Here is a 26,936-nt window from a genome sequence, read left to right as displayed (position 1 = left end):
TGGAGTGGCATTCCAAAGGGGCAGGGTGGAGGATACCATTCTGGGCAATTGTGGATAACCTGGTGTTTTGGACATGGAATTTGTAGTTCAGAAAAAAACAGACCTGGTAACTTCAGACACTGGCCTGCAAGTGGAACTCATGGCATATTCTGCTGTCATCCTCACCAGACCTCCTCCTGCAGAACGGGGGGAGGGGTGCAAACGCTCCCCTATTTCATGCGGCCTACCCAAACCCCAGAGAACCACTGAGTGACCCTCTAGAATGCACCATTCAACAGAGCTAAATTCACCACTTGCTCCATGTAGTGGAAAGGGCATGGAGTCAGGAATATATGTGTAAGAAAACAGCGTGGGATACTGGGCAAAATGGGATATCTAGAATGGGAAATTCAGGCACCCCAATAACGCTCCACCAAACACCACATTCATTACTCGGAGTGAGCACTTGTGTGAGTGTCTTTTTCCCAGCTGAGTATCGAATCACAAGATAAATCAACCTATGCATTATTCCTGCGCGCTTGCTGGGTAGTTTAAACAAGAGAAAAAAACTGAAAACAGCATTCCACGGTGGTCCACAGAGCGGGTCAAGAGAGGCAACCCGCAAACGAATCAAACACCTTAGATACCAAGAGCCATCATAGGCCCCTAGAACCATGCTGACTGGCTGCCACTTAAAATCGCTGTGAGTGGCCACTCTCCCCAAGGGAGGCACAGACAGCCTGCACAGTGGTGTTTCCAATGCCAGGGATGGAACCTGCTCTTTCTTTTCTAGGTTGCACACCAAGGAGATTTTGAGTTTTTCAAAAACATTCTGCTCTGCAGGCATGGCTGAAGTCACCTTGTTTCCAGCTCGCCACACAATGTTGCCTCCCCTTTTTTAGGCAAATTTCATTACTTACGAACGAAACACTAGTACTAGGATTTCAAGCAACATAGCTTCATTTTAGATTTGAGTTAACCTAAAGGAATATGAAAGAGAGAAGTATTATCTACTACACACAATACAAAATACGATTGAGCTAAACACTTGTAAAAGAGATAAATCTTCTAGACATATCAAGTATCGCAAACTGCGCACTGGTTCATCAGTTATGTTTATCTACTTTCACAGAGTAGAGTGTACATTCCAAAAGAGTTCGTTAAGCAAGCAGAATATAAATATGGGGCGCGGGATCAAAAGCAACTCTAACTGGACACCACACTGAAGCAGCAAAGTAGCTGGTACCAATTCTGGGTATACTGTGGCCCAAACCAGGGAGAACAGACCAGCTTCACGGACATCTGCCTCACACGAGAGAAATATAGAGCTCCACACCAACTAACAATGCTGTATAATCAAAGCAAATCTGGTCGAATTAGAAATTACGTTTCTAGATACTATGGGCAATAACACGCACGCAAGCCCATTATACTTAACGTGGTACATAATGTCTAAACTACGTATCGAGATGGAACCTTCATAAGGAGACTGTTCATTCCATTCAAAAGAGTATGTACAGTGTACCTTTTATACAATTCACTGATTTCTCTGGTTATACACAATTAGAAACAATTAACCGATCAAATTGGTTCAATTTGGAGATAATCCCTACCACGTGCCTGTGTGTGTGAACGAGACAGAAAAGTAAAGCACGTGTGAATATTCAAAAACAAAAGATTACCTCAAGTTGGTAGTATAGGATGACACAACGACCCCGTGAGCAGATGCAAGAAGCATCAGAAAAGGCAATAAACGCAGCTTTCCCAATGCTCGCTTTGTGCAGTTCGTGCCTCACCGAGTGTGGGATTACAGTGCAAGAACATAGTCATCTCGGAAGTACTCAGACTAACATTCCAAAGTGGGCGCTTTCTGCTATTAGCTTTGCTAATGTATGTGGCACAGTTCTACACGCACTGGCAAAACCAATTGTGTGAGCAGCAGGTGTAGGGATATACACTACCCTTGAATAAAATATCTCAAACGCCACAGAAAATTGCAAAAACAGTTGAAGGACACACTCAACCAATCAAAAATCAGGGTGAAGACTAAATGCTCCAGGCTGAGACAAACCAAAAACATGAAGCAGGAAACAGAAATAGAATGGAGAGCCCATCCAAATCATGAGCAAGAGGGGGCCCAAAAGCCCACTGCTAGCATATCTTAAAGTACTAGGACCCATAGTGAGACTGAAGTGTACAGCTTGTGGTATTTTGATACACAGACAGGCTCATGACTTTGCCCCAGGTACAATGTTGGGAATCACTGCTAGGTTTTAACAAATCATTCTATTTGGTAATCCTCCATTTTTATTCATTAGCCGAATTGTTTCATGATCACTATGCTAAGTCCCCATTAATCTTAAATTACTTTTAGAATAACAAGTGGATGGGCCTGCAATGATTAGCCGAAGTAAGGCTTAAAGACAGTACCTTGGAAAATCATGAAATGGCCGCTCAGTAATGCCATGAAGGCTATTACACAACTCCTATAGTCAATATTTAACTTCACCAAAATGGTATGTAGCAAGCCATATATTTACATTCCAGTAAGGACCACTGGGGGCCAGGAGCAAAAACTACAACTACCAGAGAGCAGCAACTGAAGACAAATGCTGTATGGGCTGACGTCACTCTACAAGAAACTTGCACTGGTTTAAACTGTTTAGGGGGTGGATTTTAAACAAGAAGATTCAGACACATCAAGAACATTCAGAATAAGAGATTATGTTGATTTTTGGATAATTCTGGGATCCCAAACTTAACATTTTGCTCCCCTTTAGGTGCCTCCTATCTGTAAAGAAAGTTCTGCTGGTTCTGCCTGCTGATAAGCTCCATGAGAACACTGTTCCTCAGGTTTATACGCCATTAAGGGCATCTAATGGGATTTTACAAGTCACATGTTAAACCTTTACATCATATGATTTATGCGTATGTTGAAAATAAAAGCGCCCACTAATCATCTCAGAGCATCAATGCCTTAAATTAAGAACTACCCCAAAAAAGATACTTTATTACCAATCAACATGAGAGCTTCGTCCTGCCTCTTCTAATCCCATCACTAAAGTAACCTACAAAACTAGGTTTTTAAACATATAACAAACGGAAGATTTTCTGTGAAATAAATAATCATTACAGACATATTAATATATGTTAGAACAATATCAAGACACTTCAAAAATCCAACACAACGCATATTCAAGAGGAAGGTACTGGAAGTAACTTACGTGCAATGGACACGGTTGCAGGCCTGCTGAGAATAGCACCCGCGGAGCTATTAGCGATGCACTTGTACTGGCCTGAAGTAGCCGGGCTGAGTGAGAGGATAGTCAAAGACCCAGACTGCACCTCAACACTGGCCAGCTTTCCGTCCAACCTCTGCCCATTGAATACCCAAGAGATGTGGGCGGTGTTGGGCGCAGCAGAGCAGAAAAGCTGTACCAGCCCGCCCGGCTTCTGGATAGTAGATAGGGGTTCAGAGACAAAACGTAGAGGCAAATCTAGGTAAAAGAGAGAAAAACATAATCGGCAGATTTTAGTGTCCCCATATTTATTTATGCATAGACATATATGTTATGCTTAAAACCAAACAATTTCACTGTTAAGTCGAGTGACACAGGCAGAATAAAATCTACCTCATTGATTTGATAAACCACAGTTAACATACACCATGTTGATTTTTTCATGGCCTATAGATTTTCCCTGTATATTCAAGCCGTGATAGAATGCTCACACAATATTTTAGTGCTGCAGCTAGTAAATTACTGTTATTCTTCAAAGTAATCTGAACTCTAAGGAGGCTATGAAAAGACATAAGAAAAGAGTAAAACGTGAAACGATCTGTAAAATGGGCATGTGATGAAGATCGTGAAATTTATGAATTATTGAAGATGTATAAAGCAATAAGCCATAAGGATCAGTACATTTACACAAAATTGGATAAAGGAAATAACTTCCATATTGCATATACTAAGCATAACACCGAATGATCACAGATGACTTTGAAGACTTTTACTTACAGCTACAGTAGTATCTTGTGTAAAAACACTTCATTATGGCTGGAGTGTAAAGAGAAAATCTATCAGCCTTTTCTGAAACCCTTAACATTTTGGGTTTTGAATATGGACTAGTAGGAATGGTATCCAACAGCAATGATCTCCTCTGTACACATAAGCGGCTTGACACTGAGGGTGGGTGTTAGCTTCCTAGTTAGCCCAGCATCTAAAAAACCCAAGGAAGAAGAGACTCTGTAGAAGCTACTGTTGTGGGTTTAACGTGGTGGAAGAGCACATGGCACACACCCCTTACTTAACTTTGTCCAACCAGTCATGCATGTTTTGCAAAAGATAATTGGTTAGAAACTGAAAAGCAAAATACATTGGGTAAATCACAAGCCTTGACCTCCATACTCTTGGAGAGTCTATTTCACTAGCTAGCCAAGGATTTAAAGAAACAACAGTAGATTAGAGTCAAGGAGAAGGGTCAAACACTTCCAATAAAAATACAGGGTGGAGAAAATTCACAAACAAATTAATAACAAAAATTGCATAAAAAATAGAGAAATGTGTACTGCTAATAGGTAACGTCGCCAGTTACAGTTGCGAAGGCTACCACCTTAAAAAAAAAGTATGTGCCAAAGCTGTGCAGAGTGCGGGCAGCAGCAGGGAACTGTTTTGAAAGCTCTCATCGAACTGGTACCTTACCCCTGATAAGCTTGCTGCATGAGATAATAAAACATATAACAGGTGTTGGAGGGAGTGAGGGGCAGTAGGCACGTTGTCACATCCCCCATGGTGCTGCCTACAAACTAAAAAGATTTTGGTAGGGGGTGTTAAAGGAGATGGGGAAACAAAAATCTGTGTGCAGATTCCTAGGGACCCAGGACGGCTCTTTTAGCCCTTTCCTTCTCTGTGTTGCCTTTAATAAACTTACAAAAGGGACATAGATTAACATGACCTAGGGGCTGCATCACAATTCATTGTACTATTGGTGGGAAGCTCTCGTGGACTTGGAAGCATTGGTCGTCCAGTATACAGACTATATTGGCGATGGAAGAATTAACACCAGTTGCAGAGTGAAAGCTCAAAACGTTAACAACTGACTGGCCCACCTTCATGTCCTACTGAGCAGTACAATATGGGGAGTTTAGTGGCCTTGATACTTGAAGGTTTTCAGGGTGGAGCCCTCACTGCTGACCCAATAGCCCAGGTTTGAGGTGGCGCCAGAATCGTCAAAGGATGATTAAAGATTTTAATATGGCCTACACTGTATATCAAGACGGTCTGAGTGGACATTCCTTCTTGCAGCAAGGGGAGGCCATTGAGGAAACAACTGGAGAGACGAGTAAAATGTGGACTGCCGCGTCAGGGATTTGGATTTTATTCTTTCATGGATTCTTGTAGGCTGAGCCCCAAAATTGATCTCTTTGGCAACAGATTAAAATTAATGAAGCACAGAGCAGTTGGTACAATGGTATAAAAGCATGTGATTGAAACAATTTATGCAAGGATTGAGATTTTGGAGAAATGTGTTCCTATCTGCTAATATGCAAGAATTCAAAACAGCAGGGTCAAACCTTGGGAATAAGATAGGTAAGCATGAGAAACCAGGTCCAAACAAAGCAAGCAATATTATGTGCTGATTTGTCTCACAGATTTCATCTTGAGCAGTCCAAACACTGCTTGCCTAAATGCAACCTCAATATGTGGCCGCAGCCAAGTCACCTCTTTGTATATTCTCAATTCTCTCACCTCTCTTGGCCGCATCTCTCCCTTTACCTCACCTATCTCTCTCATTCCTATATTTCACCTATCTATCAGCCCCCTCTTTACGTTACCACCCTTTATCTTGCATCTCTCACTGCCTCGTCTTGCTGTATCCACACATCTCTCTATCCAATTCTTAAATTCACATCACCATAGGTTTCCTACCTGACGTGTGTCTTTTCTCTTTCATCCACCGTTCCTACAATCTCATTTCTCACTCTTGTATTATTTCTCACTTCCTATTTCTCTACATCTTTTGTATCATTCCCTAGACACTCACTCATATCTGCACCCACTTCTATATTTTAACTCTATAGCTTGTCTCTCAATAGCTTTTACTCTTTGTACATCTATGTCACCTTTTTTCATCCTTCTCGCCCTAAACTCACAACTCCCTCTATCAACTTCACCTTTTTTCCTATCTACACCTCATCACTCTCCATCTTTCCCTCTGCATCACCATTTGCATTACCTGTCCAGTAGCTACACCTCCTTTTTCATGTTGCCCGTTTGTCTAGCTTTCCATCTCTACTTTGCAGTGCACTATACCTCTTGTACCAACACACCTCTCTACCTTTCTGTTCTGTCTCTCTCTCTCTCTCACTTCTTTCAACACCAACTCTCTCTATCTCATCTTAGTGTATCCACCACCAACCCTCTCACTACATTTACTTGTCCTCAACTCTAGATATCTCTACTTCACTCTAAAATCTCTCTACCTCCTTATTTTCTAAACTATTCCTCTTTGTACTTGAATCTTTTTTTCTCACTACCTAATCTTGTTTTCTGTACCTTGAGTCTTTCACTGCCCCATCAGTCTCTTTACCTCATCCCCATATCACTCCACTCTGTACTTCACCTCTCTTGCTTTACCAATGTTTGTATATATCTGGCCTTCTCTCGTCTCTGGCTCCCTCCTATTACTCTCCCTCAGCACAGTCGAAGATCAATGTCAAGGCAAAAAAGTGTAGACACAGAAAGATGAGAGAAGGAATAAGGCAGGGTAAACATTATGGAAAGAATTATTCGATTTCACCAAACTGAAGGCTGAAATCAGAGCAGGGATTTTATTCTTACTCTTGCAGCCGGAGCTGCCAGTTGTAAAGGACGATTAATTCGTGCCTAAGAATAATCAGCAGGTAAAGCTACAATTTAGAGTGTTTACATCTTATTTAATGTTATGCATTAAACCACTAAATATCTGCTGAGTCACCCTTGACTTCTTCTACAATGACAGAAACAGGCTTGTTAGACATTAACTTGTACTCTCAACATTGTTGTGGCAAGACAAAAAATCTAGATCCAAGCACAAAAAGAAATTGATTTTTCAATACTAAAAAAGCTTTCTTTTGATAGTAGTTATGTGGCAGATGTGGGACAATGCGTGCATGAAACAACTGAAAATGGATAATAATTCTTACCCTATTACAAACAAGGAGTACCAAAGCATAGCTTGTCAGAGCCCAGATATCCTTATGATGCGGTGCTTCAGTTCTTATTCATTGTCAGCTCCGCCAGTACAACTCAAACAACGGCCAGCACATGTGCTCCCAATGCCCTCTGCCACATACAATTTCCCAGAAGTGTTCACAGGCTTCCAAAGTTTGCCCATTTGAGAATCTGAAATCCAGAATTTCAAAGAATACCTAAAAAGGCACAGCCACAATAAAATGGGGGTCAACAAGAAATCCCTCTCCATCTTCTCCAAACTCCCAGAGAAGTTTGTGGTAGTCCCATTACAATTATACTCCAATATCCACCATCACTTTTCAGGCAGGACCCCTGAAGCTTCAGATGACAGGGAGCTGCGCATGTTCATAGTCCCTGAACCTAGTCAATGCTTCACCACAGTGGACCTTGTGGAGAGCTCAATTATGCAAACTCTACACACCGTGAACTCTGAAGGTCTGTTTATCTCCTACCCAATCTAACTGTTAGCACCAAATGACAGAGGAAATCCTGCTTTCTGGTTTGTGCTAAGTCCCAAGGAGTCCAGCAAACATTCCCTTTACTAATGGTACAATTACGAGCTATTCTTAATATCGGCTACACGGATAACTGCTCCAGTGCAAGAGGCAGATGTATACATGCACTTCCTGCACAAATATAAAAAAGTAGCTTCTTGCACCTTTAGAAGCAGGGAAGGCATTGTTCTTCTCTTAAAAACAGCTGTTAAACCCAACTCCTGCATCTGAAACCTAAACGCACCAAGAGACACTTTATCTCCCGCACCCTGACGGGTTAGCTACCAGTGTGTTCCGTCATGTCCTTTATTTTCAGTGAGGCCAGTCCAATTCATTCCCACTGCAGGCAAAGTGGCAACGCCGTGATACTGCGCCAGCTGGTGTTTCTTCATCGTACGCTGATTCCTAACAACAACGTAGTGTATCCCTGCTTTTTACTTGCCCATCTTGTGGAGCCCGTCAGTACAACTCCTGGCTGACTTTGGAAATAAAGTCTTTCAGCTACAGTAGGTTATCTGGAGTGGCCTGCTTCCTCTTCGCCAGGTTTAACTTAGATTCTGTGAGCATAGCGCAGAAGATTCTCGAAGACAATACTGGTTAAAGCATCTCGACAAATCCCCTTCAGATCACTGAGAAGAAATGTATCTGGCCCACCTTTTACCAGCGCTCTTGATCATACAATGTTTTTAGGCAAAATGATAAGTAAACAGGACATATAGCTACGTAGGTCTAATGTGATTTTTTGAAACCTAAATGACTGTACCTGCAGTAGCGCTGGAATACAGGACCATGAATGTGATGAAAAACAATGCTTGTAAAGGTCCGGGATCAGAATGCATAGCGACGAGTAGTGCAAGATGAGGGTGCAACGTTCCAAAGGAAGGAGGCGCTCTGTAGGTAAGAAGAAAGAAAACATTTACATTATTACAAAGCTGTAATCCATCAAAACCTAGAGATATTAAAAGTGTTAACTAACTTTTTTTTTTATAAAATACATAATTCAGATGTTACTTATTTTTGCCCTCTGTATTTGCGATTATATATTAATATTGTGTTCAATCAGCTAAAGGTCATTACTCTAAATACAAATGAGATTTTACAAAAATGGAGATTAGTCAATCAACACTGTTTCCCTGCATATTAATGTTATCACAGCTAATGTATTCATAATTAGACAAAAAGTACTTTGACATTTCTTGTGCCCATGGGTGAAGAAAACGCAGGCGCTCCTCCAGGGCATCAAAAATAAATCAATCTGTAATAGCTCAGAATGTCCTTCCTAATTCACAAAGAATGAAAGTTTATCAGAAGGTAGTGTAAATTATTCAGAAAAATTGCCATAGATGCGACCCAGGGACGCAGAGAGATTTGGGCTTCCTGCAGCAAAGCTCATTATATTCTTATGAAGAGCAAGTTACTTACCTTTGGTAACGCATTATATACTTAGAGACTCTAGCTAGATTCCTTACCTTTGAATTCCCTGACGTCAGCTTAGAATCTGGAATCTTTTTGCTGAGAAACATCCTGTGCATGCCGTTGGGTGGTGTAGTCGGATCCAAGTGCATCGTCCAGCTACGTGTGGCTTCGTCAGTGTTGTTGGAGCTGTCAGTGACATCATGGTCGCCTATAAAGGCACCACCCTGGCATGCGTACGTCAGTTCTTTTATCCGCAAAACGTCCACGCCAGAAGTGCAGAGTCATTTATAGAACCTACATTTTGTCTGCGCCCTGTCTAGGGGCCTGAAAGGGATAAACCCTAGCCTTACTAGATATATCCAGATAGTGGGGAGGCACAGGTTGCTGTAAGGAACCAGTAGCAACATAGAGTCTCTACCAGATAATGCATTACTGAAGGTAAGTAACTTGTTCATCTGATAGAGAGTTCTAGCTGCAGACTCCTTACATCTGAATAGATACCCAAGCCATAACCTCCTGGCAAAGGGCTGAGAATACTTCTCCTTACATTAAGAAGTCCTGTAAGACTTAACAGGCAAAGCGCCCGTCCCTTCATACCCGTCTGTCCAGGCAGTAATGTTTTGCAAACGTGTGCAATGATGCCCACGTTGCTGCCTGACAGATATCCAGGACTGGTATGCGTTGTGCTAGTGCAGTGGTAGCAGCTTTGCCCCGAGCAGAATGAGCTTGTACGCCCTCAGGAGTCTGCTTCTTGGCCAATGCGTAGCAGATCTTGATGCAGAGGACGAACCAGCGCAAAATAGTTCCCTTCTGCACTGCCTGACCCTTCTTTGCTTCCACGTACCCCACAAAGAGTTGGTCATCCACCCTGAACTCTTTTGTGCAGTCAAGGTAGAACAACAATGCTCTTTTTGGGTCCAGTCGATGGAGTCACTCCTCTCCCTTAGAGGGATGCGGCAGAGCAAAGAAGGTGGGCAGGGTGATGTTCTGACCCAGATGCAATGGGGTCACCACCCTGGGAAAGTAAGAGGCCCGATTTCTGAGAACCACCTTGTCTGGATAGATAGCGAGATATGGTATCTTTGATGACAGAGCTTGCATCTCACTCACCCTCCTGGCAGATGTTATTGCCACCAAGAAGGCTGTCTTGATGGTGAGCAGCTGAAGGGGACAGCTGTGCAAAGGCTCAAGGCAGCACACATCAGAAATATGAGGACCAGATTGAAGTCTACTATCTCAAAAGGGAAAAGAAAACCAGTATGTCCACCACCCCCCTGGGCGGGCCACTACCAGTGTGAAAAACTGCCCTCACCCAGTCATTGTGGCATGCTTCATCATTGGGCTTCTGCTAACACACTCCTACATAGACCCACGTTGGAGTGGAGCAGTAAGGGTGGGGAACAGAAAACACTACACAACAACACAAACAGGAATCAGAACAAACAACAGAACACAAGACTATCTTAGGGGTGTCCCCTTCCTCAATTTTATTGAAGTACCCCCTGGATAGGATTCAAATTGGACCCCTGGTGGTGATCTACAGGAGACCATTTCATGTTCACCCCAGTACCTGTTCATCAGGCACGAGTTCTGAGAACCACCTTGCTGGATAGATAGCGAGATATGGTGGCTTTGATGACAGAGCTTGCATCTCACTCACCCTCCTGGCAGATGTTATTGCCACCAAGAAGGCATTCTTGATGGTGAGCAGCTGGGGGGGACAGTTGTGAAAAGGCTCGAAGGGAGCACACGTCAGAAATATGAGGGCCAGATTTAAGTCCCATTGGGGTATAACAAAGTGCTTAGCGGGAAACATATGTACAAGCCATTTGAGGAATATATGTACAATAGGGGATTTAAATAGAAGGCTGATCAGGCAGCCGAAGAAATGCTGATAAGGCAGAAACATAGCTCTTGAGAATCCCCAAGGGAGAACCCTGCTGGGCAAGGGAAAGAATGAAGAGAAGAATATTAGAAAGATCAGCAGAAAGAGGATAAATAGATCTTTCTGTCCAATAATATACAAAGCGTTTCTAATGGCAGGCGTATACAGTTTTAGTGAAGGGATGCCTGGCTGCCAAAATAACTTTAAAGACTTCGGGAGGAAGGTCAAAAGCCATCAACTGCCGCCGCTCAATCTCCACACATGAAGGCGCAGAGTTGACAGGTTCAGGTGGAGAACTCCCCCCTGCTGCTGCGACAGAAAATCCTCCCGAAGGGGCAGCCTGATTGGAGGTCTGATGCTCATTTTGAGAAGCTCGGGATACCAGTCTCTCCATGCCCAATCCGGAGCTACTAAGATGACTTGAGCCCAGTCGTTCTTGCTCTCCTTGAGAACTCTGGGTGGGAGTGATCTGGGCGGGAAAGTGTACAGGGGGCCTGAACCCCACTTGTGACGAAAAGCATCGCCGAACGATTGCCGCCTTGGAAACTCCAGCGCGCAATACTTGTGACATTGTGCATTCTCTGCAGAGGCCAACAGATCTAACCAAGGCTCTCCCCACTGCTGAAAGAGTCCTTGACCCACCTCTGGATGGAGATATAAATTGTGATCCGCCAGGCATCGATGGCCGAGTTTGTCCGCCCTGGCGTTCAGAGAACCTGCCAGGTGTTGAACCATCAGGGTTATGCCCTGCTGTTCCAGCCCTGTCTAGAGAGACAGAGCCTCTTGACAAAGGGTCCAGACCACACACCGCCCTGCATGTTGCAGTACCACATTGTGGTAGTGTTGTCCGTGAACACTTGCGCTATTTTCCCTTTCACAACAGATGAAATGCTCTCATTGCCAGTCGGATTGCCCAGAGCTCCAACAGGTTGCTAAAGAGTTGTGATTTCGCCAGAGACCAGAGGCCTCTGATCTCCTCCTCACCCAGATGGCCGCCCCATCCCAGAAGTGACACAGCTGTCACTATTTTGAGATCTGGCTGGGGAGGGGAGAGGAGTCTGCCTCTGACCCAACCGCAGTTCACTAACAACCACTGCAGGTCTTTTGCAGTTCCCTCCGAAATCTGAACTGTGTCGATACAATTTACCTGATGCTCGCCCACTGGAACTTCAGGTCCCACTGCAGAGCCCTCACATGCCATCTGGCATGTTTGACTAACAGGATGCAGGAAGCCCTGAGTCCCAACAGCCTCAGAGTCTGTCTCCCCGAAATCCAGGATAGAGGCTGAAACATCTAGATCATAACCTTAATATCCTGGACTCGCTACTCGGGAGGATAAACCCGAAACTGCCCTTTATCAAGAACAGCTCCGATAAAAGGGAGCATCTGAGAGAGAGTCAGGTGTGGGTTTGGCATGTTTATAGTCAACCCCAGTGAATGCAAGAGGTCTGTCGAAGTCTGAAGGTGGGTGACGAGAGCCTGGGTTGTAGGAGCTTTTAACAGCCAGTCTTCAAGGTAGGGGGAAGACTGAAATCCCTAACCTGCACAGATGAGCTGCTACCACCGCCATCACCTTGGTGAACACCCGAGGAGCAATGGTGAGATCAAAGGGAGCACTGTAAACTGAAAGTGCTTGTGGCCCACCTTGAACCGCAAATAACGCTTGTGGGCGGGCAGGATGAGGATGTAAAAATACGCATCCTGCATGGCCAATGCTACCATCCATTCTCCTTGGTCTAGGGCAGACAAGACCAAAGCTAGAGTGAGCATCTTGAGTTTCTCCTTTTTGAGGAAGAGATTGACATCCCTTAAATCCAAGATACAGTGAAGACCCTTGTTCTTCTTTGGAATCAGAAAGTTGTGGGAAAAACAACCACTTCCTAGTTCTGACATCAGGTCCCTTTCTATAGCTCCCTTGGCCAAGAGAGCCGTAACTTCCTCTCGGAGCAAGATTAAATGATCCTCCATCAGCTGTTCTTTCAATGGAGGGATATAGGGAGGGAAACACTGGAAGGGGAGGGAATAGCCCTTCTGTATGATCTGCAAGACCTATTTGTCCGATGTTATGGACCGCCAGTGAGGGGGATGAAATCGAATCCTCCCTCTAACTGGACGAACATTGTCTTGCAGAACCGTACCAGGAGGGCTTGGGCATTGCGGAAGAGGGGGGCTGGGTGGTGGCCGACCTTTGGCCAGACACTCTGGGTTGGAAGGTACTATGACCTCGTCTTCGCACTGGATATTGTGAAGCTGGAGGATGGTGGCTGACCTGTGATTGGTGTGGTGCCCCGCCCCTCCTGAAGCCTTGAAAGCAGACTGCTGGTGGGCAGGAACCAAGAGGACCAAGGATCTGGCCGTGGCTCAAGAGTCCTTGAACCGCTCAAGCGCCGAGTCGGTCTTCTCTCCAAAAAGGCGTGAGCCATCGAAGGGCATGTCCGTCAGATTTGCCTGGACATCCCCTGAAAAGCAAGTGGTATGCAACCAGGCGCAGCAATGAAGGGCCACTGTCTAGGAAATCACCCTGCCCAGCGAGTCGGTCATGTCCAAATCACACCAAATGGTAAACTTGGTTGCATCTCTCCCATCCTTCACAGCTTGGATGAGAGTGTCCTGTACACCCTCTGGGACCTGGGCAGCACCTGTGCCACCGTATCCCCTAAAGTATGGGAAGAACAGCTCAATAGGCAAAAGTGTTTATGGACCTCAATGCCAGGCTGGAGGAAGAAAACATCTTATTCCCAAGTTGGTCCATCCTCTTGGGTTCCCTACCTGAGGGCGCAGAAGGGAAGGCACCACGGGATGTGGAGGCTTGGACCACCAAGCTTTCTGGGGTGGGGTGTTGGGTGAGGAAACTAGAGTCAGTAGGAGCTGGTGGATGGCAGCGGCCAAATTTCCTATTCACAGGAGTCCTTGTGCTGGGTTTGGACCACATCCCCAGTTAGGGCTTCATTAAAGGGTAACATCAGCTCCGATGTAGCAGTCCCCGGCAGAAGCAACTCTGTCAGGATGTTAGTCCTGACCAGCAATGTAGGCAACTGCAGGTCCAAGACGTCACACCTGCTCTATGCACAACCATGGCATATGATGCTCCCTCCTCCATAGCCACAGAAGGAGTTGAGAGCACACCTAGAGAAGTATCCAGCCCGCTGGCTCCCCCTAGTTCCTCATACCAGTCTTTCTCCTCTAATCCATATTCCAAAGGGTCCTCAGACCCCTCCCATTCCTCACCTGTGCCTGGATGATCAAAGTAAGCCTCAGGCATTGATCTGGGCCGAGTCAGCATTGTCGAAGTCTGAATCAGCGTTGTGTGACATCATTCCTACTCCGGATCATCTGGAAAGTGGATGGGGCTCCCACCACCAGTAGGTGCCGGCGGTGAGGGGGAGCATCAACATTGGACCAGACACCAGAGGTGGCCAACTGTGTGGAACCAGGGCCGGTCCGGATCGGATATCGAATACTGGGGTCCCCAACAGCACCGAGGCCAAAGCCGTTGGCATAGAACCCAATCCCCCTTCCCCCCCCCCTCCCCCCCCCCCCCAACCGGGTCCGAGGAACCACCCGCGGGATGGAAAAATATAAGAGTTTGCACTAAGGTTTTTCCTCATAGTCTGATGTTTAAGAAACTTACATGAATTTGTGTATATCCCTTATTGCCCTAGATGTTTATAAGTTCTCAACCTTCTTAAACCGCAATGTTTGCCAGGCCCCTGCTCGGCTTGTGAAATATAATAATGGAAAAGCACATCACATGCACAGTAGGAAAATCAATTACTACTAGATGCCAACAAAAATAATTTCTAGGCAGAAGGGACCTCAGATCCACTTCTAGGGGCAGAATCAATGAAACAGCACTTGCTAATCCAGGGGGAACTGGTCTCAAAGAGGCAAGTATACGAAGAGCTGCATTTTGGGCACTTTAAAATACTTCAAGAATACTGACAGTGGTCAACTCAATGACAGATTATTTTAAATAGTGTTGCCTATTAGAAATGACTGTGGTATCATCCTTAGAATAGTAAGTGTTATGTATGGAGAGATTAATACAATTAATTCTCACAGAGCTAGGCAAGGTAAATGGTGTAAATGAAGAATTAAAAAGAAAAATAAAAATGCTATGAAAAAAAGGCCCAGTGGATCTTAGCTATCCATTAGAAAATGGAAGTTCAACTAACGACCATTCACCAATTGGTTCTCATGCTACTCATATCGGAGAAGACAGACAAAGGGTGTCCAAAAAATAACATACCTTGACAACAAGCATTTACAATGCCATGGGTCTCGCATTTGCTTGAGTTAGACCTATTAACGTTGTAAATTCCTAACTGGACTTTTCTTGCAACATAAATTGAAAATAAAGAGTAAAACACTTGGCATAAAAAAGCCAATCCAAAGCGCCACAGCCGCCATGAGCATGGAGCACAAAGAAGAGACATAAAAGGAAAAAGAAGTCCGCTTGCGGTGAAACATAGCGGCAAAAGCGCAATTGTCCCTACTAATCTGAATCAATTGACCCCTTTCGCTTCCACCCTCTCTACTGGATTGATCTCTTTTTGACATTTATACATTTTTACACTTAATGAAGTTTAAAAAATGGAAAATCTTAACTGACAAACGACAATTTCATGTAAAAGTTCTAAGACTAAATCCATGGAGTTAAGAAGGTTAGAGAACGTTCCATCTTTTTAACTATTGTATGTACTTGGTTTTGGTTCTTTCATTTCCAGTCTCCAACCTAGCTCTATGCAAATGAAATGCAGTGATTTAGCAACAATATACCTGATAGCAGCGCCTGCAACAGGCTTTACTGGGGTAACGTGCGTTATAGAGGCATTAAAGGCTACTATTACGTAAAATCACTGCTAATGCCAAAATGTTTATAAAATGTTGGCTACATATGGAGAAATTTCTCTATGAACCGTCATATCCTTCATGGGTGTCTAAAACAACGCCCATTTGGAGCAGACCTTCGGCTCAACAATATTCAACACTAAATCAAATACCAACTTCTCCCAGTAAAGCAGGATGTGCAAATATATAAAGAGACTGAGGGCCTGATATAGATTTCGGTGGATGTATTACTCCGTCACAACAGTGACAGACATATAAATCCCATTATTTCCTCTGGGATTTATATTTTGGAGGACGGGATACCATCACCGTTGAGACGGAGTAACCCGGCCGCTGAAATCTAAATCAGGCCGAAGCTTTTCACCACGTAGGTCCGACTTACAGCTGTGAAAAATTATAAAGCACCCCTGGGTAATGTACACATGATTTACAAAGGGAAATAATAGAATAATTGTGCATGTAAGCGTATTTGTACGGCATGCGCATACAACGAAATTTTGTGGTGAGGACCCACAAAGCAGCAACCTTCTGTATACCTAAAGAGATTTGGAAATGCACTTGCACACTTACTGAAGGCCAACCTAAGACTCAAGATCATCTGAATAATAAGTGTTTTAGAAATTGCACCAATGTCGCATGTGTAGGAAAACATCACATTTTTGAGAAAAATAGTAATTTGCAGGAAAAGAGAGGACAGGATTCAGAGCTCAGCTGCTACTCACGTGACTCGAATACCACACATAGAAACAGATTGTATACACTGGCTGTGAATCTTACATCAGGGTAAAATAGTGCTTTTTTTTCTACTTTATTCCTATCTATAGACCTACCCTATGCATCGTGAAGATTTGTTTTTCCTGCCCTTTGGGTATCGCCCTACACTGGATGCACTATGCGGACCATACATAAGAGACAAGAAAACAGCTAAGATGCCGGAGGCATTTCCATTGATGAAGGACTTTTACTTGTCCCCTTCTGACCTCTGTGCTCCCCTGCTTCCTGGCACGTCCCTTTCATTCATGACCTTCACCTCTCCCACTCTTCACTGCTTGCCACATTCCCTCAGTAGCTACATGTATGGCAGAAAAGTGAGAGTCAAAACCATTGGAAGAATCACAGAAACCGCAGAAAGAACAAACCAGAAGGAATTATATTCAAATTCAAAAAAATTGTTCACATGCTCCAGAATCTCATTCTGTAGGGATTTATAGCTTGGTCTCGACCAGGACACATTTAACCCAGGTCACTGCTCAACTCTTACGAGCAGCTGTGGTAGCTTCAAAGCTCTAACAGAGAATATAGGTATCTAAGTGAGAAGATCTGGCTGTCTTAAGTCATCTTGGAGTCGAGGGGTAGATGACGCAATATCTCTTTGAATTAAATTGTAGTAGAATTTTATTTCGAGTAATTACTGCACTTGGATTTTTGCGAAACAGCCAAATCTGTCACATTCATAGCTAAAGTACTTCAGGGTTATCTAGAACCTTTTTACAGTGATGCCAAATGTATTGTGGAAACCAATAAATATACCACCTCTATGTTAGTGAGCATTTATTGGGATCAGCATTTTTAGCATTTACCTGTTTGATAAATTCATATGTGAGTGAATATCCCACCATACCATTGTTTTTTCAAACAATTGGATTGTAGGGTATTGTACAATTTGAGGTACACTTCCTGATTTCCTGGGGGAGTCTGTCACACATAAGCAGATAGTAAAGGATCTATGAATAAATGAAGACTAGGAATTTAGGGCCAGATGTAGCAAAGGGTTTTTCCCATTCTGTGTCAATGGAAAAATGTGTTTGTACATATGGCCCTTAGTATGAAGACTCAACCTGAAGAAGTAGTCAAGAGATTTTTCTTTCAGGCCCTCCTTCAGGCGTTCATTCACTTCATTTCCAAGCAAGTTCGCAGGATCATGCTGACTGTTGATTTTTTTTATGTATGAAGAAATTGAGTTCTATATTGTTTATAAGATAATTGTATATATGTTTTAATAATCTCTCCTTATTACAATTATAACCATGATTCAGGATAACTTAATCTCATTACACTATGACTGTTTGAACACTCTTGATATGTTTGGATGACTGTTATGATGCAAACTTGGGGAAGTTCTAGATTGTGAGGTGCAGAGTATTCCAAGAGTGCCAGTTGACTCTGGGACCTTAGAGGAAACCGACGCCAGGTTGTGTTCTACAATTAAACTTATAAAAGAAATCATACAGAATACGGATGTTGTTTCTCAACATTTTTGGCGACGAGGGTGGGATTGAGGTCACACCAATGTCAGATCTTATAAAGAGCATGGCGTTGAGGTCAAGCAACGAGATGAAGTAAGGGGATTGGGTCAAGATGAAGTCGGGCAGAGTTCACAGAGGACTGTCCAAGCTCAGAAATGATTTGCATACCCTGCAATTCACAAACATCGCAGAGTCTGCAACCGCAAAGTAACATTTCTAATTGCGCCTAACCCATATCAATATTCGGAAAGGCCATCCTGAATGGGAAAAGGGGTCTCCTCAATCAATAGGAAATCACACTTAAGAAAAAGTCTGAAAGGTATGTCCAAGTTAATTAAGATTTGGGGTGAGCTGCAGTACTGTTTTACTATTTTACAATTTTCCGTCAGAAACGAATGAAATGTTACCAACTCGTAAATGAAGTGTACCACTATTGATACATATGTGTGTGTGTGTGTGTGTGTGTATATATATATATAAATATATATATACACACACACACACACACATATACACACACACACACACACACACACTCTGGCATTGTGTATTACGGCATGGTACAGAGATAATACGAAGATAAGACAACAAAAAGGAATATCATGTCTGCAAACCAACTAAAACAAAAAAGGTCAGAAAAATAAGTGGTGTGCATTCTGAAAATAAACTTTCTCAACTATGTTGTAGCATGTTTGAAACAAAGAGATACCGAGAGAGGGGCCAAAAGCCATAGGGACAGACAGCAGGAGTGAGCAGGGTAAAGGCATCACGTATGGAAAGAGGGAGGGTAGAAGGGTGGGTGGCAAAGCCATACAGGTGGAGATAGTGGGGCAGTGGCAACAACGACAGAGGGGTGAAGGGTGGGAGGGAGGGTGTAAAGGCAATACGGGAGAATATGTCTGTCATTCAAACAAAAACAACACATTTCTGCCACTGTGAGTTGTGTTTAAAGCAGGAGAGGCAGCAGGGCAGAAATAGACGGCCTACAAACAGATGCAGTGTTATGGAGTGCTTCCTCACAAATGCAGTATTATGAGGTACTTCCTACAAAAGAAAAAATAGAGCCAGGAGAAAGCATGAGCCGCAGAAGGACACTCAGTGGGAACTAAAGCAGTACTTTGGCCATGCACCACGGAAGGGAAAACACATAAAGCGAAAATAAACCCAGCACGTGCTAACCACGCAAAAGTCCAGAAATGAGTGATGATTAAGCTAACGAATGGTAAATAGTGGGAGGGTTCTAAGTCCCTTTTAAGCAAAAAAAAAAACAAAGTATCGCAAGCAACCGCGCATGAGTTGTCTAAGGTGAGACTAAAAATAGGGGGGCCGTGGTCTGCTGCACACTGCAGGCCACCATCCCCGAGTCTGCATCTAATCACATGGGATCGCAAATACTGCACTGCCTAAATAATAACTAGGCAAATCGCTCTGGGACCACTTGTCATTGAAGACTTTGCAACAGTACCCATTAGTACATAGATCGCATCCAAAATCATACAGAGGTAGTAAGTGTGGTATTAATTTTACAATATAATTCCAGACACAGTTAGTTGGGGTGCAATTTGAGAAAACTGTTTGCGTCGTCTCTATGGAAATTTGCACCCTATGGAGACCTCATTGGAATGATCGCTGGGCAAAGGAACTTCAATTGCAAGGAAAAGGGCGAAAACCGATTTAATCTGGTCCCCGACTAATACAGCAAAACATGATGGAACTGAATGCGCCCCAGTGTAGACAGTAGCTTGGTTCACTTCAAGCATTCCACGTATCACTTTAGGTCTGGCTTCTATAAAAGAGAAGCAAATGCTGAATAAAAACAGACATTAAAAGAGAACACCAGAATGAAAATCTAAATAAAATCAGCGAGTTCAGAGAAAGACATCAACTTGAGACGGGCGGAGCTTCGAATGCGCCGGCCTTAGGATGGGAGGTGTGTAACGTGAAACCTCCTCCTGCTCCGCATCCTTGAAATGACTGCGAAATTCGGCAGCTTGTAAACCCCCCTCAGAGGGGACACAGCATATTTTAGGGCCGGCTCGAGTGGCAGCGGAAGCCAGCTGTGTGTGAAGTGTTGGGGTTTATTTGAATTATCTCATGGTTCAATGGCAGCAGAGTCGGCCAACTCCCAGACCTCTTGCGCACCGCTCAGAGGGGCCGCTAGCTTGGAAAGCTTTCTGGTGAGAAGAGGTGGAAGCGACAACCGGGGAGCTGGACTGCGGAGGGCGTGCTTCCAAGCTTGGTTTCGCTGAACCTACTCGAATGTTTACTAGAGATCAAATGTTCGGGCCGAGTGACCTTTGACACCAAGCAGGCAAGGCTACCAGGTTACTCAACAGCTGTTGTTTAACTGCAGCTTCCCTTGACCTAAGAGGCCGAGTCTTGAGCGCGGATGTCGAACATTTTATGACAGGACTGAATTTACCTCGTGCGTTTAAAAGCACAACCGCGTACCGTGCATGTGTGCAAACCGAGGAGCGAGGGGTTACAGAACTTTTAGGAAAAAATTGGGCTTGTTCAGGAGTCCTCTCTCGAGTTCTGGGTAAAAAAAAGACAGGATTGATTTCTTTGGGGGACTCAATTCTTATCTGCATAATACCAAATGCGACAAGTCGTTTTTTTCGATAACGCTTCGTACCACCCTTCTACTGTAAATAATAAGCATTACAAATTAATTACCATAATGGGCTACACATATAACACGCCTCTTGGCACCTACCAGCCAAAAAACACGACTGCGATTGCTCCCTCCTTCAATTATGCTGATAAAAGTACGACATACTAAGAATGACTGAACACTATACATTCAAGTGCTGTAGTGTGTAATTGTAACTTATTTTGTGGGAATTTACATTAAACTGTTCTACCTATATTCATAAAATATGTATAGGAACAAGAACGAACTGTCCTGGTTTTAGGGTGCTGTGCAGAGCAGTTTTTACACTGCACATCAGTAACCACTAATTTCAGTGCAAAAACTGGTCTAACTTGGAAGATTCAGGATATGACGTTCCATTCGAACATCACGTACTACAAATGAGCACACTTGCTAGTGCTCGTCCAGATACATAAAGAAAGTCGGGGCCTAACATCTGTGAAACACACTCACTAAACAACCAACTATCTCCCTTTCACTGGAAAAGTATTTCATAAAACCAAACAATTTAAAAAAAAATGTTTTATTCAACTCCACCCCACTCAGGTAGAATACTGGTTTCTTGCCATTATAGGCAGCTCCATTGCAAGCATGTGCCTAAAAAATGATGCAAATACGTTCATCCCTCTACCAGAAATAGCAATTGGATGCTGGAGTGCTCCCTATCTATGAAAACGAGGGTTTCGAGTCCACTTATGTTATTTGGGACATCCAGGGGTGCTAGTGGCGATTTTCTAAGGCCGCTTACCAACACCAACATTCCAGAGTACCCAATGTTCAATGCTTGTTTTCTATATACAAGTTAGACTTTCTCCTGATGAGAATTTCCTTGACATTCTGAGCATCACTGCACCAACCTATGTTGAATACATTCCACTATGTCAAAGGGTGTTGGTTTCTAATTGCATTTCCTCGCCGAGCAACTTGTGTTTTCAGTGAACTGTCCTCTGTACATTGGTATCACTCAAAATTTAATTGAAGCTAGAACTAGTTTAGGGGAGTCTCACAACCCCCCGACTCCAGGATTAGGTTCACTCAATTACGTTTTGCAGTTCAAAAATCATTTCAGCATCCCCACTCACCAAATCAATTTCAATAATCCACGGAGGTCTATATATCTACACAGAATCTCACACTTAAACATTTAATTCTGAATTCCTCTTGCAGCCCCTTACTTACTACAGATTTTTAGTCCTATGCTGGGCAGCTAGATATCAGGATTAACCTCGTCTCCCCTTCAAAATCTGTTGGTGTACACTACTTGTCTAAACCTTTCCTTAGACCAGTAGGTAAACTCCGTATGAAGGCTTGTGGAAATGTATATAATACCTGCTTATCCATGGCCTCATAAATCTACTTGTCATGTAAAAAAAAAAAAAAAATCCACTTGTCACTTTGATGCCACTGTGATAGGTGACAAGTATGACAGGGTGCTCACTGAACCAGCCTCTCTGATTACGCCAGGATTCATATTATAGCAGACCTTGTATTCTACTCACTGGAACTGAACTTAGCAAGAAGTGGTAGTTCTATGGCTGGAAAACCATTCTGAGTCCATGCAAATCTACAAACTTGCATGTTTGGACTTTTTTTTTTTAACCAACTATTCACCAATCTTTTCCCACACTGGGACATGTTGGAAACCTACTCCTAAGGGCAGAAGTAAAAATTTTCCAGGGTGGAGAAAGAAAGTGTTGTAGGGAAAGTGAACTTGCAGATGCTCAGCAGAATCTCACAAATAAACATACACATGCATTTTTGCTCACACTAAAATGCAGCCTGCAAAGGAGTACAATTTCCAGGCCTACTTTTGTAACTACTTGTGAATTCATGAAAGCAGTAAATCTGCACTGATGCAATGCTATATACCCACTGAACTGTTGTGACTTTCTTCAATAAGTAGGTCTCAAATTACATCTGCCATTAGCCAAGGCTGTGTGTGTATATATATATATATATATATATATATATATATATATATATATACACACACACACACACACATATAAATAACCTACTGGCAACCACCAGAAGTTATAGTTAGAACCATGTTTCCATAGAAAAAGCATTTTTTTTTTAACTTGCCTATATATTTGACACCGGTTGACGAATCTTCACAAACTTTTCCCAAAAAAGTAGCCCGGTGGTTTTTGTTGAGCACGGAAAGTTTAGAGGTGATCCGTTAAGTAGGGGGCCGAGAAAAAGGGGGCTAAAAAAACAAAACAAAACACATTGCATTTCCCATGTTAATTCCTATAGGACCTATTAAAACGTCTACAGCCTGAACCACTGGACAAAATGACACCAAATTTGGCAGAAAGCTAGCTGCCGGTACACAGATTGTGCCTTTTAGGTCAAGCACTCTGACCTGTTGTAATCTATCCGTGGGCTTTTAACCACGCCCTCGTTCATGAGCTTGCCTTTCAAACAAAATTAAAGCAATTTGTTTCTAATCATGCACTATCTTGGTGCTCTACCATAAAGAAACTGGAGAAAAAGCATGGAATCTTTGTTTTTTCCCCTTGAGAGCATGACGAATCCCAATGATCAAAACCACCACTGGGTTAACCAGTAACCTTAGGGTCTGGAGTAGCACGCTAATTGCTGTAACGTGCTTCAATGAATCATCAGGAGTAGTAATGCACTATATGTGAACAAGTTACTTGTGTTCGGTAATGACATTTCGAATAGACACTTGATCTAACTGCAGAGTTGGCTCCTTGTGGATTTCTAGTGGCGCTAGACTGATCAGAAGAGTTTTTTTAATAGCAGTTCCCCACGGTGTCAAACTGTTTCATGTCAGACGTGTCCTGCACTGGATGCAACACTTTGGCCTCTATGTCTGCACCACCTTCGCACCCGGACATCAGTCTCTCAGTGATACCTGCCTGTGTTATCGGGCGCGGGGCCTACAGGAATCAAAATGAGCCAATATGCAGATCTCTAGTGTTGGATCTTAAGTGACTGTACAAGCCCATTTTACATAATTGGGAGGAATTTGCGGTTAGACACAGTCTCTACCAGAAAAGGCAATACCAAAAGGTAAGTAACATGTTCTTTTGAGAGAATAATCTAACTGCAGATTTCTCACCTTGTGAAAATATACCAAAGCAGTACTTCTCCCAGCGGTGTGTGAGGAATGGCTCAGAACAGGCTATCCTGCAGGACAAATTGGCTGAAAAGCCTAACCCACCTGAGCTGGTTGTGCAGAAAATAATGCTTTGTCAATATGTGAAGGGACGCCCACGCAGCAGTCTGGCAGACATCCAAGAGTGGCAGACCACACGCCAATGCAGTGGTAGTAGCCTTTGTTCTGATGGAGTGTGCTTGCAAGCCTTTTGGAGAAGGGGGTGATGTTTGGCTAGCCCACTGCAGAGCTTAATACACCTCTTTCTCCTTTTTCACACCACAGAATCCCCCAAACACTAGGGGCCCAAGGAAGAACTATATATATATATATATATATATATATATATATATATATATATATATAATACAAAAGGTGTTCTCAGGAACATGTGGATAAAGTGATTTGAAAAGTGCTGGCTTATCTGGCAAATGCAGGAAGACAACCCTTATCTGTTGCCATAGCTTGACTAAATACTAACAAAAACAACAAGATGTCAGACAACTTTGCATTCACAGGTTCACTAGGCAATGGCTGCTAAGTTATTCTGCCCTGGCACTTAGAGATCCTGCCAGGTGCTGGGCGATCAGGAAAATGCCCTGCATCTTCGGCCCCTTACAAAGACACAGAGCCTCCTGGCACAGAAACAACAACCCCACCATGTTGGTTGCAATAGCATATGACAGATCTGTTGTCTCTGACTATTTGTATATTTCCCCCCTTGACGGTTGGGGGTAACGCCTTCAGTGTCAATCGAATCACTCACAACTCCAGCAAGTTGATATGGATGAGAGCTTCCACTGAAGACCAGAGTCCTCTGATCTCCACCTCTCCCAGGTAGCCTCCCTAACCCAGAAAATATTCATCATCATGACAATTAGCTCCGGGTGACACTGGGTGAGGGGTTGGATGCTGCTCCAAGAGAGGTACAGCAGCCACTACTGGAGGTCTTTCGTAGTCTCCTTCAACATCTAGATGAAGTCTAAAAGGTCTCCTATGTGTGGCGTGCATGGAGACTTCAGATTCCACAGCAGAGCCCACATGTGCCACCCAGCATGGTCCACAAGCAGGATGCAAGAGACCAAGAGGCTAAGGTGCCTCGGAATTGCTCTCACTAAGGCCCAGTTCAATGGTTGAAACATCAGGATAATGGACCAAATGTCCTGGACTCGTGGAGGTCAAGGGAAAGCTTGGAAAAGCACTTTGTCCAGGATGGAAGACTGATGTTCAAAACCTCCACAGACAGTCACAGCCCACCTTTGTGAATACCGGAGGTGCACTGGTAAGGTCAAAAGGGGTCATGGTGAACTGAAGGCAATCTTGGACTACCTAAAATTGCAGGTAGCGTTTATGGGACTGCAGGACGGGGATGTGGAAATAAACGTCCTGAAAACCTGATGCCACCATCCAGTCTCCTAGGTCCAGGGCAGGCAGAACTTGGACCAATGTTGACTTTCTAGAGCAAAAAGTGCAAATGAATTAAAATGAGGATAAGACAGAGGCGTCCATGCATGTTGGGCATGAGAAAGTAACAGGAGTAACAGCTAATCTCGTTCTCTGACGCCTGCAGACTTTCATTGGCTCCCTTGACCAACTGACCTAGAATTTATCTGTAGGGTATGGACAAGTGGTCTTCCAGGAGGTGTTATAGTATGAGTGGCATATTCATAGGATGCAACAGGAAGGGTAGGGAATAACCATTTTCCACCAGCTCGATCAGCTTTTTGTCAGATGTAATGCTCCTCCACCCGGGAGAACGTTGTGCTGCCAAAGGTAGACGTAAGTGGTTTTGTGGCAGCTGAAAGAGAGTGGGGGCTGGGGTTTGGTTAAAACATTGTCCCTGGGGACCTGGGTGTAGTCGGCTTAACCCCTGGCTTCTAGCCGAAAAGGATAATGAGGCTTGCTGCCTTTGCTGGTTTCCCCGGACAAAGGCTTGAAGGGGGAGAGAGTCTATTGAACAGGAAGAGGTAAACCAAGAGAGCGGGCACTGGCCTTGCTCTCTTTACACCCTTCTAAGGCTGTGTCTGCCTTTGCGCCAAACAGACTATGGACATCAAAGGGCAAGTCTATTAGAGACTGGAGAGCTGGCAAGACATTCACCACTCTGTTGCACAGCATATGCAGGTACCTGCATAGGAGGCAATTAGTGTTGATGGCCCTAAGGGGAAGGTTGGCAGAAGAAAACATGCATTTGGTGAATGACTTCATGATCTCCAATTTTCGATTGGGGAGGGTTGTGGGAAACACATTCGGGTTAAGGTTAGTAGACTCTTGTACCACTAAGCTCTCCTAGGTGGGGTGCCGTAGTACGAAATAGGTATCCCTGCGAGTGGGTCTATGTAGCCTTGCCACTTCTCCATTTACCCCAGGGCAAGATCAGGTGTCCATAAATATGTCCGCAAGGGCCTCAGTTAATGGAAGCAAACATTTGTTTTTATTTTTGCCATGGGCAGGGTAAGGTGAAAAACCTCTGCAGCCATCATAATGACCTCAGTAAAATAGGCAGGCTCTGCTGTAATAGCCAGTTTGTTTGGAAAAAAAAAAAAAAGGTCTTGAGAGTTGTCCAAGTCACTGACATCCTGTAAATCCAAAAAGATGTTCTCCCAACCTCTTGCTAATAATGATGAACGCTAGGATGAGGAGATTTCAGGGTTTGAATACGAATATAGGCATGCCAGGTATGACAGAAGAGAGGGGGGATGGGAGTCAAAATTGAGTCCTGGAGTCTGTCAAAACTGTCAGCGCCGGTTCAGACGTCAGTGACATTGAAGCCACCATCGAGGCCCGGGGTGGAGATGTCAAATGTGAACCTGATGCTGAAGCTGCCAGGGTCGGTCTCGAAGTGAGGTGAAGTAGTGCAGTGGGCGTATGGGATGAATCAGCCTGTGGTAACCACTAGGAAACACTAGCTACTGGGGGGCAACTTCAGATCCTTAGGGCCTGAATGTGCTCTGGAAAGAACTGGTGAATATAAAAAATTCGATCTAGGGCCACTTTAAACTTGTGGAGATATTGAGGCATTGGTGATAGCCCGGGCAAGCTGAGGTACCTTG

The 26,936-nt window shown here is 43.8% G+C and overlaps 1 protein-coding gene across 6 annotated transcripts in view; it reads right to left on the bottom strand.

Moving 5' to 3' along the window:
- Positions 1–26,936, bottom strand: part of CDON (cell adhesion associated, oncogene regulated) — a 140,043-nt gene that overhangs the window by 77,096 nt on the left and 36,011 nt on the right. For 5 of the 6 annotated variants that reach the window (XM_069224415.1, XM_069224418.1, XM_069224416.1 and 2 more), the window contains 2 exons: positions 8,469–8,596; positions 3,204–3,476 (listed from right to left, as the gene is read on the bottom strand). In XM_069224415.1, the coding sequence (XP_069080516.1) occupies positions 3,204–3,476; positions 8,469–8,544 (349 nt within the window). In that variant the 5' untranslated portion in view covers positions 8,545–8,596. Of the gene's footprint in view, positions 1–3,203; positions 3,477–8,468; positions 8,599–26,936 lie in introns of all 6 variants that reach the window. The other variant, XM_069224417.1, reaches the window with a different exon arrangement.

This window comes from Pleurodeles waltl, chromosome 3_1 (assembly GCF_031143425.1).
Source record: "Pleurodeles waltl isolate 20211129_DDA chromosome 3_1, aPleWal1.hap1.20221129, whole genome shotgun sequence".
NCBI lineage: Eukaryota > Metazoa > Chordata > Amphibia > Caudata > Salamandridae > Pleurodeles > Pleurodeles waltl.
Note: the sequence above shows the minus strand (reverse complement) of the source record. Positions and strands in the feature narration are given on the sequence as shown.